This window comes from Scyliorhinus canicula, chromosome 13 (genome assembly GCF_902713615.1).
Source record: "Scyliorhinus canicula chromosome 13, sScyCan1.1, whole genome shotgun sequence".
Classification (NCBI taxonomy): Eukaryota; Metazoa; Chordata; class Chondrichthyes; order Carcharhiniformes; family Scyliorhinidae; genus Scyliorhinus; species Scyliorhinus canicula.
In genome coordinates this window covers 124,928,485-124,943,936 of record NC_052158.1, presented here as the reverse complement: position 1 = coordinate 124,943,936, position 15,452 = coordinate 124,928,485, and the positions used below count along the sequence as shown (strand labels likewise).

The window sequence follows — 15,452 nt, the reverse complement described above, 5'->3', positions numbered from 1 at the left end:
CAGCTGCAGAAAGGCAGTTCGAGGAGGATCTGCCTACTGAGGTAGTATGGGTGAAGTCAGAATAGGAAAGGAGCAGTCACTTTGTTGGGAGTTTTCTATAGGCCCCCCAATAGCAGCAGAGATGTGGAGGAACAGATGGGAAACAGATTTTGGAAAGGTGCAGAAGTCACAGGGTAGTAGTCATGGGTGACTTCAACTTCCAAACATTGAGTGGAAAACTCTTAGATCAAATAGTTTGGATGGGGTGGTGTTTGCGCAGTGTGTCCAGGAAGCTTTTCTAACACAGTATGTAGATTGTCCGACCAGAGGGGAGGCCATATTGGATTTGGTACTTGGTAATGAACCAGGACAGGTGAAAGATTTGTTAGTGGGGGAGCATTTTGGAGGTAGTTGACCACAATTCTGTGACTTTCACTTTAGTAATGGAGAGGGATAGGTGCGTGCAACAGGGCAAGGTTTACAATTGGGGGAACGGTAAATACAATGCTGCCAGACAGGAATTGAAGTGCATAAGTTGGGAACATAGGCTGTCAGGGAAGGACACAAGTGAAATGTGAAACTTGTTCAAGGAACAGGTACTGCGTGCCTTTGATATGTATGTCCCTGTCAGGCAGGGAAGAGATGGTCGAGTGAGGGAACCATGGTTGACAAGAGAGGTTGAATGTCTTGTAAGAGGAAGAAGGAGACTTATGTAAGGCTGAGGAAACAAGGTTCAGACAGGGCGCTGGAGGGATACAAGATAGCCAGGAGGGAACTGAAGAAAGGGATTAGGAGAGCTAAGAGAGGGCATGAAAATCTTTGGCGGGTAGGATCAAGGAAAACCCCAAGGCTTTTTACACATATGTGAGAAATATGAGAATGACTAGAGCGAGGGTAGGTCCGATCAAGGACAGTAGCGGGAGACTGTGTATTAAGTCTGAAGAGATAGGAGGGGTCTTGAACGAGTACTTTTCAACAGTATTACAAACGAGAGGGGCCATATTGTTGGAGAGGACAGTGTGAAACAGACTGGTAAGCTCAAGGAGATACTTGTTAGCAAGGATGATGTGTTGGGCGTTTTGAAAAACTTGAGGATAGACAAGTCCCCCGGGCCCTGACGGGATATATCCAAGGATTTCTATGGGAAGCAAGAGATGAAATTGCAGAGCCTTTGGCAATGATCTTTTCGTCCCTCACTGTCAACAGGAGTGGTACCAGGGGATTGGAGAGTGGCGAATGTCATGCCCCTGTTCAAAAAAGGGAATAGGGATAACCCTGGGAATTACAGGCCAGTTAGTCTTACTTCGGTGGTAGGCAAAGTAATGGAAAGGGTACTGAGGGATAGGATTTCTGAGCATCTGGAAAGACACTGCTGATTAGGGATAGTCAGCACGGATTTGTGAAGGGTAGGTCTTGCCTTACAAGTCTTATTGTCTTCTTTGAGGAGGTGACCAAGCATGTGGATGAAGGTAAAGCAGTGGATGTAGTGTCCATGGATTTTAGTAAGCATTTGATAAGGTTCCCATGTTAGGCTTATGCAGAAAGTAAGGAGGCATGGGATAGTGGGAAATTTGGTCAGTTGGATAAAGACTGGCTAACCGATAGACGTCATTAGAGTGGTGGTGGATGGCAAATATTCAGCCTGGAGCTCAGTTACCGGTGGCGTACCGCAGGATCAGTTCTGGGTCCTCTGCTGTTTGTGATTTTCATTAATGATTGGATGAGGGAGTTGAAGGAGTGGGTCAGTAAATTTGCAGATGATACGAAATTTGGTGGAGTTGTGGATAGTGAGGAGGCTTGTTGTCGGTTGCAAAGAGACATAGATAGGATGCAGAGCTGGGCTGAGAAGTGGCAGATGGAGTTAACCCTGACAAGTGTGAGGTTGTCCATTTTGGAAGGACAAATATGAATGCGGAAAAACAGGGTTAACGGTAGGGTTCTTGGCAATGTAGAGGAGCAGAGAGATCTTGGGATCTACGTTCATAGATCTTTGAAAGTTGCCATTCAAGCGGATAGAGCTGTGAAGAAAGCCTATGGTGTGCTAGCATTCATTAGCAGAGGGATTGAATGGGGAATGTGAAGTGTGAGGTGATGCTGCAGCTGTACAAAACCTTGGTAAGGCCACATTTGGAGTACTGTGTGCAGTTTCTGGTCACCTCATTTTAGGAAGGATGTGGAAGCTTTGGAAAAGGTTGCAAAGGAGATTTACCAGGATGTTGCCTGGAATGCAGAGTAGGTCTTACGAGGAAAGGTTGAGGGTGCTAGGCCTTTTCTCATTAGAACGGAGAAGGATGAGGGATGACTTGATAGACGTTTATAAGATGATCAGGGAATAGATAGAGTAGACAGTCAGAGACTTTTTCCCCAGGTGGAACAAACCATTACAAGGGGACAGAAACTTAAGTAAATGGTGGAAGATATAGGGGGGATGTCAGAGTAGGTTCTTTACCCAGAGAGTAGTGGGGGCATGGAATGCACTGCCTGTGGAAGTAGTTGAGTCGGAAACGTAGGGACCTCAAGCGGCTATGGATAGGTACATAGATTATGGTAGAATAATGGAGTGTAGATTAATTGTTCTTAAGGGCAGCACGGTAGCATTGTGGATAGCACAATTGCTTCACAGCTCCAGGGTCCAGGTTCGATTCCGGCTTGGGTCGCTGTCTGTGCGGAGTCTGCACATCCTCCCCGTGTGTGCGTGGGTTTCCTCGGGTGCTCCGGTTTACACCACAGTCCAAAGATGTGCAGGTTGGGTGGATTGGCTATGATAAATTGCCCTTAGTGTCCAAATTCAATGATCTATGATTAATCTATGACAAAAGGTCGGCACATCATCGTGGGCCGAAGGGCCTGTTCTGTGCTATATTTCTCTATGTTCTATATTCTACGTCTGTAAAGGATGTGTGCCAATATTTTATTTTTAGAATTCCAAAAAGGAGATGGAATCATTAAAGGAACAGTTTCAAATTCTGATAGGAAGCTTGAAATCCAAGCGTGAAATGGATGAGCTACTTGCCCACATGCAGAAGATGCCACATGATGCAGGGAGATTGTCTCTGACATCTTCGAAGCACAATGGTACGTTTTTAAATCTTTCAGGCATACTGGGCGGGATTCTCTCTTTGGGGGACTATGTCCCCACGCCCGCCAGAAAACGGGCGAGAATCACTCCGGACTTTTTCCTCGAAAGTCCGAGGTGATTCATTGTTTTCACGGGGGCTAGCAGGACGCCAGCGTGTGTCCCGCAGCTCTGGCTGTTGGCAGGGCCCTGCTGTACAGGCTGCGCAGCCGCACATACGCACCGTGGCCGCAAGTGGGTCCGTGCATGCACGCGGCGGCCCACCTTGGCACGGGCGCCGCCAACATGGCATAGCCACACAGTGGGCCCGCGCGGAGGAAGATAGGTCGCTCCCAGATCAAGATGGCGGCGATTTTCTCGTCACCGGAGAATCGCGTGCCAGCATGGGAGCCTATTTAGGGGTAATTCTCCGCCCCCGCGCGGAGTGCGATTTCGGCGCGGAGCGTCGGAGAATCCTGCCCATGGTCGGAATTCTCCGGCTGTTCACTGGCAGTGGGATACTCTGGTCCCGTTGGCAGCGCACTCCCACCCACAAGTTTCCCGGCATTGCCGGGTGGCTTCAGTGGGATTTCCCATTGACGGGGCTGGAAGCAGAGCATCCAGCTGCCAGCAAACAGCACGCAACCTCCCGCAGCTGAGAAACACCCGGCTGGGGGAACGGAGAATTAGATCATTATTCAATTTTCCTTTTCCTTTCTTCCCTTATGCAGCATTACCTCGTCTACTTGAAAATTAGGCAGATTGGAGATTTAGCCATCTGTTTTAGGATTAGGCTGAAGGAAGCAGAGGTTAAATACAGCAAGAGAGTATCAGAAATTTAGCAGGAAGTGCTGGAAATCAGCAGGTTTGGCAGGATCTGTTCAGAGTTTACCTATTTCGAGTTGATTATGACTTTTCTTCATAAGTGATTTCAGGACATGTCCACCTAGGTGAAATCCCTTGCTTTTATACATCATTCTATCCTAGTTGAAGACTGGTACATTTTTGCCAATTAATAAAAACAATCCAAGTGTCTGCTCTTTCCAGTTGAGAAAAGTGAAGGTTCCTTACCTGTATTCTCAATTTGGAGAAGATTTGATCCTCCAGCTGGAGGACAGTGTGATTAAATGGGCCACCTGCCTCCTAAGCAGGGGAGCCTCTGTCCATTCATCCTCCCAGCCTGGGAGGACTGTATAAGAAGAGCCATGATCACCTCTCTGCCCTTCAAACTGCAAGAGGTGAGATGGTGATGAAAGCAAAGAACGTAGAGGGTTTAATTAAGTTAAATTGAACTAATTTTCGGTTGTGAAATGAAAGCGATTCCCCAGCATGCTTTGGAAATACAAAAGAAACCTAATGTAAACAAACTATTTTTAATAGGACTGAACACATCACAAAATGATTTGAAGGTGAAAAAACGTGACATTTCAAATGTTCTGCCAGATTCTGGAACCTTTCTGAAAACCAGCGGTGAGTTGTCACTTTGTATGCAATCAAAAACTTCAGCAAAGTTTGAAAGGGATGGTCACTTAGAGAGGAAAGTACTTTTAATAACAGTCAAATCCTCCAAACTGAACATTGTTTTTAGTTTGGATCTGTGAGATGGGGCAGTCATCCAAAATGGAAACAAATTGGAGGATGGCACATCAAATAAAGCTATTTTGTCTAACAGTAAATCTTCAAGAGATAATGCACAGCTAACTAATCATCTTCTAAAGCGTAAAAATATTTAAAATTATTTTTGAATTTCTTTTATGTTCTTGAAACCACAATCATCTCAGTCCAGAACATCATTGCAGGAATTACTCAGGGCATTGGGGCCTCACGGTAGCATGGTGGTTAGCATCAATGCTTTCACAGCTCCAGGGTCCCAGGTTCGATCCCGGCTGGGTCACTGTCTGTGTGGAGTCTGCACGTCCTCCCCGTGTGTGCGTGGGTTTCCTCCGGGTGCTCCGGTTTCCTCCCAAGTCCAAAGATGTGCGGGTTAGGTGGATTGGCCATGCTAAATTGCCCGTAGTGTAAGGTTAATGGGGGAATTGTTGGGTTACGGGTTACGTGGGTGTTTAAGTGGGGTGATCAGTTGCTCGGCACAACATCGAGGGCGAAGGGTCTGTGCTGTACTGTTCTATGTTCTATGTCATTGTCTTGAGTAATCGCCAACAAAAAGAATCTAACTGACATTCAATGGCATTCCCTCACTGGATCACCCATCTCAACATCCTGGGGGGTTACCATTGATCAGAAACTAAACTGGACCAGTATTTAAATACTGTGGCTACAGAAACAGGGTCAGAAACAGCGAGTAATTCAACCTCTGAATTCCCAAGCCTGTCCACCATCCACAAAGCGCGAGTCAGGAGTGTGATGGAATACTCTCTGCTTGCTTGGATGAGTACAGCTCCAAAAATTCTCAAGAGTAACAACATGCAGGACAAAGCAGGCCACTTGATTGGCACACCAACCACAAATATTCACTCCCTCCAACACTGACACACAGTGGCAACAGTGTGTACTATTTACGAGATGCACTGCAGGAAGTACCCAAGCCTCCTTAGACAGCACCTTCCAAACTCATGACCACTACCACCTACAAGGACAAGGGCAGAAGATACTTGGAACACCACCACATGGAAGTTCTCCTCCAAGCCTATGTCTACCTCTATGTCTTTGGGGTGGATCAGAGAGAATGTTGTTTTGTATCTTACTCAGACTACACATGTTTAGACGGGTAAGAAGACGCCAGCTAAAATGAACAAAGTCTTCTACTCTCCAGTGTTAATTTAGTGGAATAAGATTGATATGTTTAAGGGGAAGCTAGCTGAACAAATGAGGTGAAAATGAATGGCAGGTGATTCTAATGTTAGATTAGGTAGAGTGGATTTGAGTAAAATAAGGCAGGGATCTGGCCAAGGTAGACTGAGAAGTGTTACTTGTGGGGAAGTCTACATAAGAGCAATGGAGGGCATTCAAAAGGAAATGGGAAGGTACAGGCCCAACATGTTCCCTCTCGGGTGATAGGAAGGAATAACAAGCCTAGAGAACCATGGCTGACCAGATATTCAGGATTCACTGAGAAGGAAAAGAGAGGCATTTAGAAACGACAAGAGGAGAAATTCAACGGAAATAGTCGTGGAGTACAGAAAGTGCAGGGATGGTGAGTAAGAAAGCAATTCGGAGAGCCAAGAGGGGATCTGAACAGCTCTGTCTGGTAAAAGTAGGGAAAATCCCAAGATATTCTATAAGTATATCAATGGGAGGAGGATAACTAGGGAAAGAGTGGGGCCCATTGGACACAAAAGGGGGGAAATCTGTGGGTGGAGCCAGAGGACATTAGTAGGGTGTTGAATGAATACTTCATATCTGTCTTCACCCAAGAGAATGAGGATGTAGGAACGGAATTCTTGCAGAGAGACTGCGAGGTTCTTGAGCAAATTGGCACACAGAGTGTCAAGGGTAGGGATTCTCCATCCTGCCAGCCCCGTTATCCAGCACGGTGCACCCCACTAGCAGAGGGATTCTCCATCCTGCCAGCCCCGTTATCCGGCATGGTGCACCCCACTAGCAGAGGGATTCTCCATCCTGCCAGCCCCGTTATCCATGCCCGGTGCACCCCACTAGCAGAGGGATTCTCCATCCTGCCAGCCCCGTTATCCAGCACGGTGCACCCCACTAGCAGCGGGATTCTCATCCTGCCAGCCCCGCTATCCAGCACGGTGCACCCCACTAGCAGAGGGATTCTCCATCCTGCCAGCCCGCTTATCCAGCACGGTGCACCCCACTAGCAGAGGGATTCTCCATCTGCCAGCCCCGTTATCCCGCACTGGTGCACCCCACTAGCAGAGGGATTCTCCATCCTGCCAGCCCCGTTATCCAGCACGGTGCACCCCACTAGCAGAGGGATTCTCCATCCTGCCAGCCCCGTTATCCAGCATGGTGCACCCCACTAGCAGAGGGATTCTCCATCCTGCCAGCCCCGTTATCCAGCACGGAGCACCCCACTAGCAGAGGGATTCTCCATCCTGCCAGCCCCGTTATCCAGCACGGCGCACCCCACTAGCAGAGGGATTCTCATCCTGCCAGCCACGTTATCCAGCACGGTGCACCCCACTAGCAGAGGGATTCTCCATCCTGCCAGCCCGTTATCCAGTACGGTGCACCCCACTAGCAGAGGGATTCTCCATCCTGCCAGCCCCGTTATCCAGTACGGTGCACCCCACTAGCAGAGGGATTCTCCATCCTGCCAGCCCCGTTATCCAGCACGGTGCACCCCACTAGCAGAGGGATTCTCCATCCTGCCAGCCCCGTTATACAGCATGGTGCACCCCCACTAGCAGAGGGATTCTCCATCCTGCCAACCCCGTTATCCAGCACGGTGCACCCCACTAGCAGAGGGATTCTCCATCCTGCCAGCCCTGTTATCCAGCACGGTGCACCCCACTAGCAGAGGGATTCTCCATCCTGCCAGCCCCGTTATCCAGTACGGTGCACCCCACTAGCAGAGGGATTCTCCATCCTGCCAGCCCCGTTATCCAGCACGGTGCACCCCACTAGCAGAGGGATTCTCCATCCTGCCAGCCCCGTTATCCAGCACGGTGCACCCCACTAGCAGAGGGATTCTCCATCCTGCCAGCCCCGTTATCCGGCACGGTGCACCCCACTAGCAGAGGGATTCTCCATCCTGCCAGCCCCGTTATCCAGCACGGTGCACCCCACTAGCAGAGGGATTCTCCATCCCGCCAGCCCCGTTATCCAGCACGGTGCACCCCACTAGCAGAGGGATTCTCCATCCTGCCAGCCCCGTTATCCAGCACGGTGCACCCCACTAGCAGAGGGATTCTCCATCCTGCCAGCCCCGTTATCCAGCACGGTGCACCCCACTAGCAGAGGGATTCTCCGTTCCTGCAGTTTGTATATTAGAGCGAGACAGCTAGTCTGACTCTCATGTGCAGATTCCCGAGGTACCTGACGCTTTGGGATTCATGCCCTTTGCCTCAGACAAATACACATGGGATACAGGGTAATTTGATAAGATGGATTCAAAATTGGCTTAGCTGTGGGAGATGATGATGGATGGCTGCTTTAGTGACTGGAAGCAGTGTCCAGTGCCATACCACAGGGATCTGTGGTGGGTGCCCTATTATTTGCCATTTATATAAATGACATAGATGACCATTTGGGGAGTAGGATAGTAAGTTTGTGGGTGACACAAAGATTGGCCAGGTGGTTAACAGTGAGGTTGAGTGTCTTGGGTTAAAGAAAGATATAGACGGGATGGTCAAATAGGCAGAAAAGTGGCTGGTGGAATTTGATGAAAAGCGTGTGGTGACACACTTTGGAAGGAGAAATTTGATAAGCAAATATTCAATGAACGGCATGACACTGGGAAGTTGATCCAGAGATCTCTGAAAGCAGGAGTGCAGGTTAATAGGGTGGTGAAAAAGACATATGGGCCTTTATCAATGGAGGCATAGATTACAAAAGCAGGGAGGTCATGTTGGAGGAAGATAAATATTTGGTGATGCCACAGCCGGAGGACTGTTTGCCATTCTGGTCACCGCATTATAGGAAGGATGTGATTTTACTGGAGTGGGTGCAGAGGTGTTTCACCAGGATGTTGCCTAGGATGGAACATTTAAGTTATAAAGCGAGGTTGGATAGGCTTGGATTGTTTTCATTAGAGCAGGGATGACTGAGGGGCGACCTGATCGAGGTGTACAAGATTATGAGGGGCACGGACAGGGTGGATAGGGACCAGCTAGGTCCCCTTAATTGAAGGGTCAGTTACGAGGGGGACACAAGTTCAAGGTGAGGGGCAGGAGGTTTAGGGGGAATGTGAGAAAAAGCCAGAGGGTGGTGAAGGTTTGGAATGCACTGCCTGGGAGGATGGTACAGGTGGTTACCTCACACCCTTTAAAAAGTTCCTGGATGAGCACTTGGCACACCATAACATTCAAAGCTATGGGCCATGTGCTGGCAAATAGGATTAGGTGGGCAGGTCAGGGGCTTTTCATGTTTCAGTGCAGACTTGATGGGCTGAAGGACCTCTTCTGCAATGTATTTTCTGTGATTCTGAAAAGGGGTGGGACGGGATATATATGAAGCACAAACACTGGCTCAGATTGGTTGGGGCAATAGCTTATTTCAGTGCTGTAGATTCTGTGTAATTCCTTGTAATTTGTAACCATCAAAAACCTAATTTTAAAATCTTTTCTGTGACTAGTATTACATGTCCATCCTGTTAAATGCGGCAATTGTTCAGCTATAGGTATAACTGCCATTTGAGTCTTTCACAAGAAGGAGAAGAGTTGTATAATACAAACAGAAGCGTTGGAAAAACTCAATGGTCTGGCAGCATCTGTGGCAAAGGCAACAGTGTTAATGTTTCAAGTCCAATTCCACTCTTCTTCAGAGCATATTAGTTTTATTCTTTTCTCTGTTTAGGTTGTCAGAGTGTCAATGAATCACTGCTGAATGTTAGTTCCTTGATGGATGAATATAGATGGATTCTGACTATACCAACAGAGAAACTGTCAATGCAATTCCAAGAGGTATATATTTTAATACAGAAATATCTTAATTGACAGGGTTTACAAATATAAATAAAAATTTAAAACAGAATTTGAGAGAGATTTTCAAGCCTTCTGTCCAGTGGGAATGGGCAATAGCGCCCTGAACATGTAGGGAAATGAATAACTGCCCCATTTCTGCCAAAGCTGTGGCTCTCCCTGTCTTTCCAGTGCCACCTATCAGGTGGCCAGAACACCCATCCAAGTCAGGTGTAAAGTTTTTTAATGTGCAGATTGGAGTCCTACAAAACATATCTGGCCTCAACTGCCGTTCCAGAACATACTGTTGGTCAGGGGTAACAGTCTTGCCTCTGAGCCAAGAAGCCCTGGGCTCAATTATGACTCCAGCGACTTGAGCACTCCAGTACAGTACTGAGGGACTCTGCACTGTTAGAGGTGGTATCACTCCTTAATAGCACCATGGGTGTACCTATTTAATATGGACTTCAGCAGTCAAGGAAGGCAGCATATTACCACCTTCTGGAGAACAATTAGGGATGGGCAATAAATGCTGACCCAGCCAGCGACACGAACGTCCCACTCGCAAACAAAAACAAATATAATATTAGAATGCTATCTGCTGTGTCCAAAACATGCATTGAAATAGTGCTACATGCAACATATTGTGAATCATGGTGAGAGTGAGTAGTGTGTGCCCTCACCATCCATTCTTTCAGCTTGTGGATTCCCCAGATCACCTTTGGTCATTTTCATTACGTACAACAAGATTGAACGACCAAATATATCTTCCCTTCTGCTCTCTGCTTTTCCCAAGATACCTCCCCTCCCAGATACACTTGGTCATTCTCCTACCATCATGTCCACTTGCGCTTCTTCTGACACCTTCCCATGCTATTACAGCTTTCTTACGGAGGGGCAATTATGTTTTTTTTGTATGCCCTTGTGTTATCGTTTTAATTTTCTGATAAATTGTCTGATGTTTCCACAATTCCTGGCTGGATTAGAAATTAATTATTTGGCATCAATTCTAGAAGGCAATAGTTATAGTACATCACAGTTTATGTTACATTAATTAGCCATCCGTTTCTGAAAGGGATTTTCTCTTCAATTGGCTCTTTATTTGATGTGTTTATGTTCTTGCCCAGGTTCTGGTAGACATGGCTTCTAAGAACGAGAAAGGGCTGTTTAAAGCACGAGTGAAAGCTGTGGTTGGAGGCCAGCACGCAACCTTTCACAGTCTGGTTGGATTGGAGAATGATTCCTTTTACAGGAGCATGGCACGAGTTATTGCCCTGGCCTTGGATGCTTTAAAAACATAGTGTCGCATTATGATTGGGGTATTTGCAACTCTGTTCCCCTTGCTGGGATGCCAGTGTCAACATAGTCACACGTGTTTACAGTGATAAGAACAGGTCAATAGTTTAGGGAGAATTTATTATAATGTTTGTGTTGGAGCATCTCCACAACTCTTAACAGTTGGGAAGGGAGGAAGGAGTTAATATTTTCATTGCACCTTATAATACATTGAAACATTTCAAAGCTTTTCACATAGCCTTCCAAATGGAGTGATTGTTATGTGGTCAATTGGTGTCACGTTAAATTTATGAAATATTTGGGTTATCCTCTAAGAAGCTGTTAGAGATCCTGGATAATATAAATGCAGATTTGGAACCTCACCGAAGAAGAAAAATTACTTACGTTTTGACCAAAATTTGAAGATTGGATGATCTCGGATATAGAATATACAGTGCAGAAGGAGGCCATTCGGCCCATCGTGTCTGCACCGGCTCTTGGAAAAGCACCCTACTTAAGCCCACATCTCCACCCCATCCCCGTATCCGAAACCCCAGCTAATCTTTTGTGGGCACTGAGGGCAATTTTACATGGCCAATCCACCTAACCTGCACATCTTTGGACTGTGAGAGGAAACCGGAGCACCCGGAGGAAACCCACGCAGACACGGGGAGAACATGCAGACTCCGCACAGGCAGTGACCCAAGCCGAGAATCGAACCTGGGACCCTAGGGCTGTGAAGCAACTGTGCTAACCACTGTGCTACCGTGCTGCCCTCATATTTTGTTCTTATTAAGTCATCAGAAATGTCACATGCTTAACAAAGACATCAGATAGCTATTGAACGTATTTTGAGGAGGCTTTGATTCTGCACAACTCTACAATCACAAGATTATTTGTCACTGGAGACATCTCGAGGAGAGAATTAATGGAAAGTGTGCAAACAACATGGCATGCATCACCATTTGCATTTTATTTCTTTGCCAGAACTAATGTCTTTAGAGTTGTTAGTTGCATTAAAACAAGCGGTGTTAAAAGCCATGTCTTCAGGAGGAGAGAAACTCAACTTCATTGTGCAAAGTAATTTTGTGTTGGTCGATCTTCCAGCATCTGTACCTGAATGTAAGAGATACTTGAGGCAGAGGGAATATTTCACTAAAATGAGTTATCTCAGGAAAAGGTGGTCTTTTGTAGTATGTTTCCAAGATAGTGACTCACTTTCACATTGAAGAACTATGATTTTCGACCATAATGTCAAGCTATCAACGATAAATTGTGGGAAAATCTAAATGCTACTTTTAAGTTGTAATATTAGGATCCATATAAGTTCTGATATTATTGATAACCTCCCAAATAGTTTGTAAATATTGTGTACAATGCTGTATAAATGTGATTTTTTTTTTGTAACCTTTCTCAAACATTTAATGTTGTTGGATTGATGAGGTTAATCATCAATAACCTAAAATGTATTTAAGCACAACGTAGTAACATTAGTGCTGGGATAAATAATTCACTTGTTTTTCTTACAGGCAGAATTAAGGGAGAATAAATAATAAGTTAATGTAGGTTGAGTTAAAAACAAAATCATCCCACATGGAGTGGCAATTGGTTTCCTGCGCTGTTGATCCTTTTACAACCAGGCAGCAAGATAGCAAGTCATAGAATCATAGAATCCCTACAGTACAGAAGTAGGCCATTCATCCCATCAAGTCTACACCGGCCCCCTGAAAGAGCACACACCCCAGGCCCACTCCCCTGCCCTATCCCCATAACCCCAAGTAATCTTTGGACAGTAGGGGGCAATTTAGCACAGCCAATTCACCTAACCTTCTCATTTTTGGACTGTGGGAGGAAACCAGAGTACCCAGAGGACACGGGGAGAACATGCAAACTCCACACAGACAGTCACTTCTCAGTCAGTGTCTTTGAGCTTCATGGCCCATATTTTTTGACCTTCCCCACCAGCGGAAACCTCTGGTCCTGCCAAAGGCCACCCGCCATGGTGGGTTCCCCGGCAGTTGGACAAGTGAGCCAAGGAAAACGTGGAGACATGGGTGGGACCGGAAGATCCTGATGGCAGCCAATGGTGAGCCGCCTCTGCCGCCAGAAACCATGCCGTGGGAGTGGGGGGAATCCCACTCACCCACTCACAGTGCGTAAAACAGCTATCCACAATGTCAAATTCAAGCCCCAAGAAAATTCTACATGATAGATTGGTTTTACCCAGGCACATGTTAACCAGCAATTTAGCATCACACATCATAGTTTGTTTTCTTTTAATTCTCTTATTCAGCTGCTGCTTTGAGGAGTTTTGAATTTATAAATGAGTCAGCTGAAAAAGAGTTGCAGAGTTTCTAAAGGCATTTCTGTCTTCTGTAAAAAGAAAGTGTGTATATGTATGTACATAAATATATGTATATGTGGTATTTTATCACCTCATGGTTGATAGATTGAAGTGCGAGATGAGAGAATGCACTGATGCTATGATTGTTTTCACAGCAATACCTTTTTATTTATTATTTGTTCAATGTTTTTTGATGTAATGTCTTTATCTTTTTGCCGCAAAGCCATAAATACTAATAAAATAAAGCTGTTAGTAAAGCATGTTTCTTTACATTTGATCATTTTATTGACCCCCCCCCCCCCCCCGTGACATGCTTTGTGGCGGCGGACTGGGCCACTGTTGGCCGGCAGCGGGATCTTCCACTTCCACCACTGCCAATGGATTTTCCTGTTTGTCGGCACCCTCAGTCATCGGGGAAACCGACGAGGGAGGGGGGGGGGGGGGGGGGGGGTGTAGGCTCCCACTGGCGGGAATGGCGGGAACATTTTGGCCCTTATCTTTCACCCAGATCAATTATTATTGTTCCTTGAATTGGTGCTTTAACTGATAATGACACGGACTTGCATTTACAATGGCAGCTATGCCATGGGGACACGTTTCAAGGTGCTTGACAGAGGAAACGATAAGCAGACAAGTAACTTGGCTGAGTAGGAAGGATTACTGAAAGCTCGGCTCAAGAGTTGGAATTTGACGTGGTTTCTAAAACTGCAAAGCAAGGTAGAGAGGTTATCATTGAGAACAGGATCAGTGGGTTCTCGTTACTCTGGGCCCAGATTTTCTCCATGACGGACAGCCTCTCTCTGTTGCGACAAAAATAGGAAACTGTGTGGAAATCCTAGGTTCGGCCCCTGAACACAGCTCTTCCCATTCTCGCGTGGGCAGGCTTGATGGTGGGTTGCATTTTGTGCATGTACATTTTACAGAGGTAGCTGGCCATTTATATCATCAGCTGCCACCATTCTAGTTGGGCTTTGGTATGCTAGGAGTGTGGAACTGGGGTGTCCAAAGTGGACCTGGTAAGAGCAGGTCTGAATTTGGTGTCATTCTTTGAAAACTTGGAGAGATACAGCCCGAGAAGTAGCACAAAACAAATTCAAACAGTTTTACTATGACCCTAGGAAGTAGGAGGATGGGCTCCTCTTGTCACAGGGCTATTATTTTTGCCCCTACTGACTCATGCACCCAATTCCAGGAATAACTTTATGCTGGAGAAGGGTGCATCGCACTTCATGTGAAGGATCGTAGCAGATGGGTATGGCACCCTCCATTGCATATCGAGATGATAGAAGCTAGACAGGAGCAAAAGGAGGACAGAGAGTCAGGAGGAAGTAGGGTTGCCAACCACCCAGCATTGGCCTGTCGACTCCAAGAATTGAAGATATATCTCCAGGGCACCCTAGAGGAAAATCGTCAGGACATTAAAAAAGATTGTTTTTGTTCTTTTCTTTGGGCATTTCTCTTTATAAGATATTAAAATATTGAACATGGGGTGGCGGGGAAAGCTGACAGAAAAATATTATTCAATTGGATAACGAGTCTTTCTGTTTTCCAGTTAGCAAAGGAAAGCAGTACGTCACAAGGATGACTATGTTGGCTGACTAGTATCCGGAGTGTGGGGGATGGAGAGGGAGGTGGAGAGGAGAGGTAGAACATCCAGGTACTACCTGATGGGAAGAGAATATAGACCTAGAACATCCTACTTCAATATGATGGATAAACAGTGCCAAAGATGACTGAGGCAAAGCTGTGAAGTGATGACAGAAATATGTCACATGGTCCAGCAGTAACTCAAGCCCTTTGCCCTGCCAGTGGCTGTGAAGGTTGCTCTCGACTTCTATGCCTCAGGATCGTTCCAGGATCATCAGCCAACCTGGTTGGTACATCCCAGCCAGCTACCCACAGCTACATTAAGGCTGTAACTACTGCCCTGCTTGCCTCTGTGCACCGTACTGCTTCCATGTGGAGGATCACATTCATGTCCCTGTACATTTGGCCTCTGCCCAATTAGCAGGTTTCCCTCAGGTACATGGTGTTATTGATTGCACCCATGTTACCATAAAGACCCAACTAAACATGCGGAAACCTTTTGTAACTGGAAGTACTTCCACTCATTCAATGTGCAGGTGGTTTGTGATGACCACAAGGTCTTCCCTCATTTGCGTGCAAGGTTCCCTGAGAGCTGCTATGACTCCTTCATACTGAGGAGTTCCTGACTACCTCAGGCCAATGCTGATCCATGATTGACTTCGAGGGG

At 46.4% G+C, this 15,452-nt stretch overlaps 1 protein-coding gene across 1 annotated transcript in view; it reads left to right on the top strand.

Annotated features, from left to right (window-relative positions):
- The window catches only part of prss56 (serine protease 56), a 77,078-nt gene extending 65,659 nt beyond the window's left edge, over positions 1-11,419 (top strand). The window contains exons 14-17 of the mRNA XM_038817443.1: positions 2,901-3,054; positions 4,415-4,504; positions 9,476-9,582; positions 10,707-11,419. Coding sequence (XP_038673371.1) covers positions 2,901-3,054; positions 4,415-4,504; positions 9,476-9,582; positions 10,707-10,880 — 525 coding nt within the window. The 3' untranslated portion in view covers positions 10,881-11,419. The remainder of the gene's footprint in view (positions 1-2,900; positions 3,055-4,414; positions 4,505-9,475; positions 9,583-10,706) is intronic.
- Positions 11,420-15,452: the final 4,033 nt, after the last annotated feature.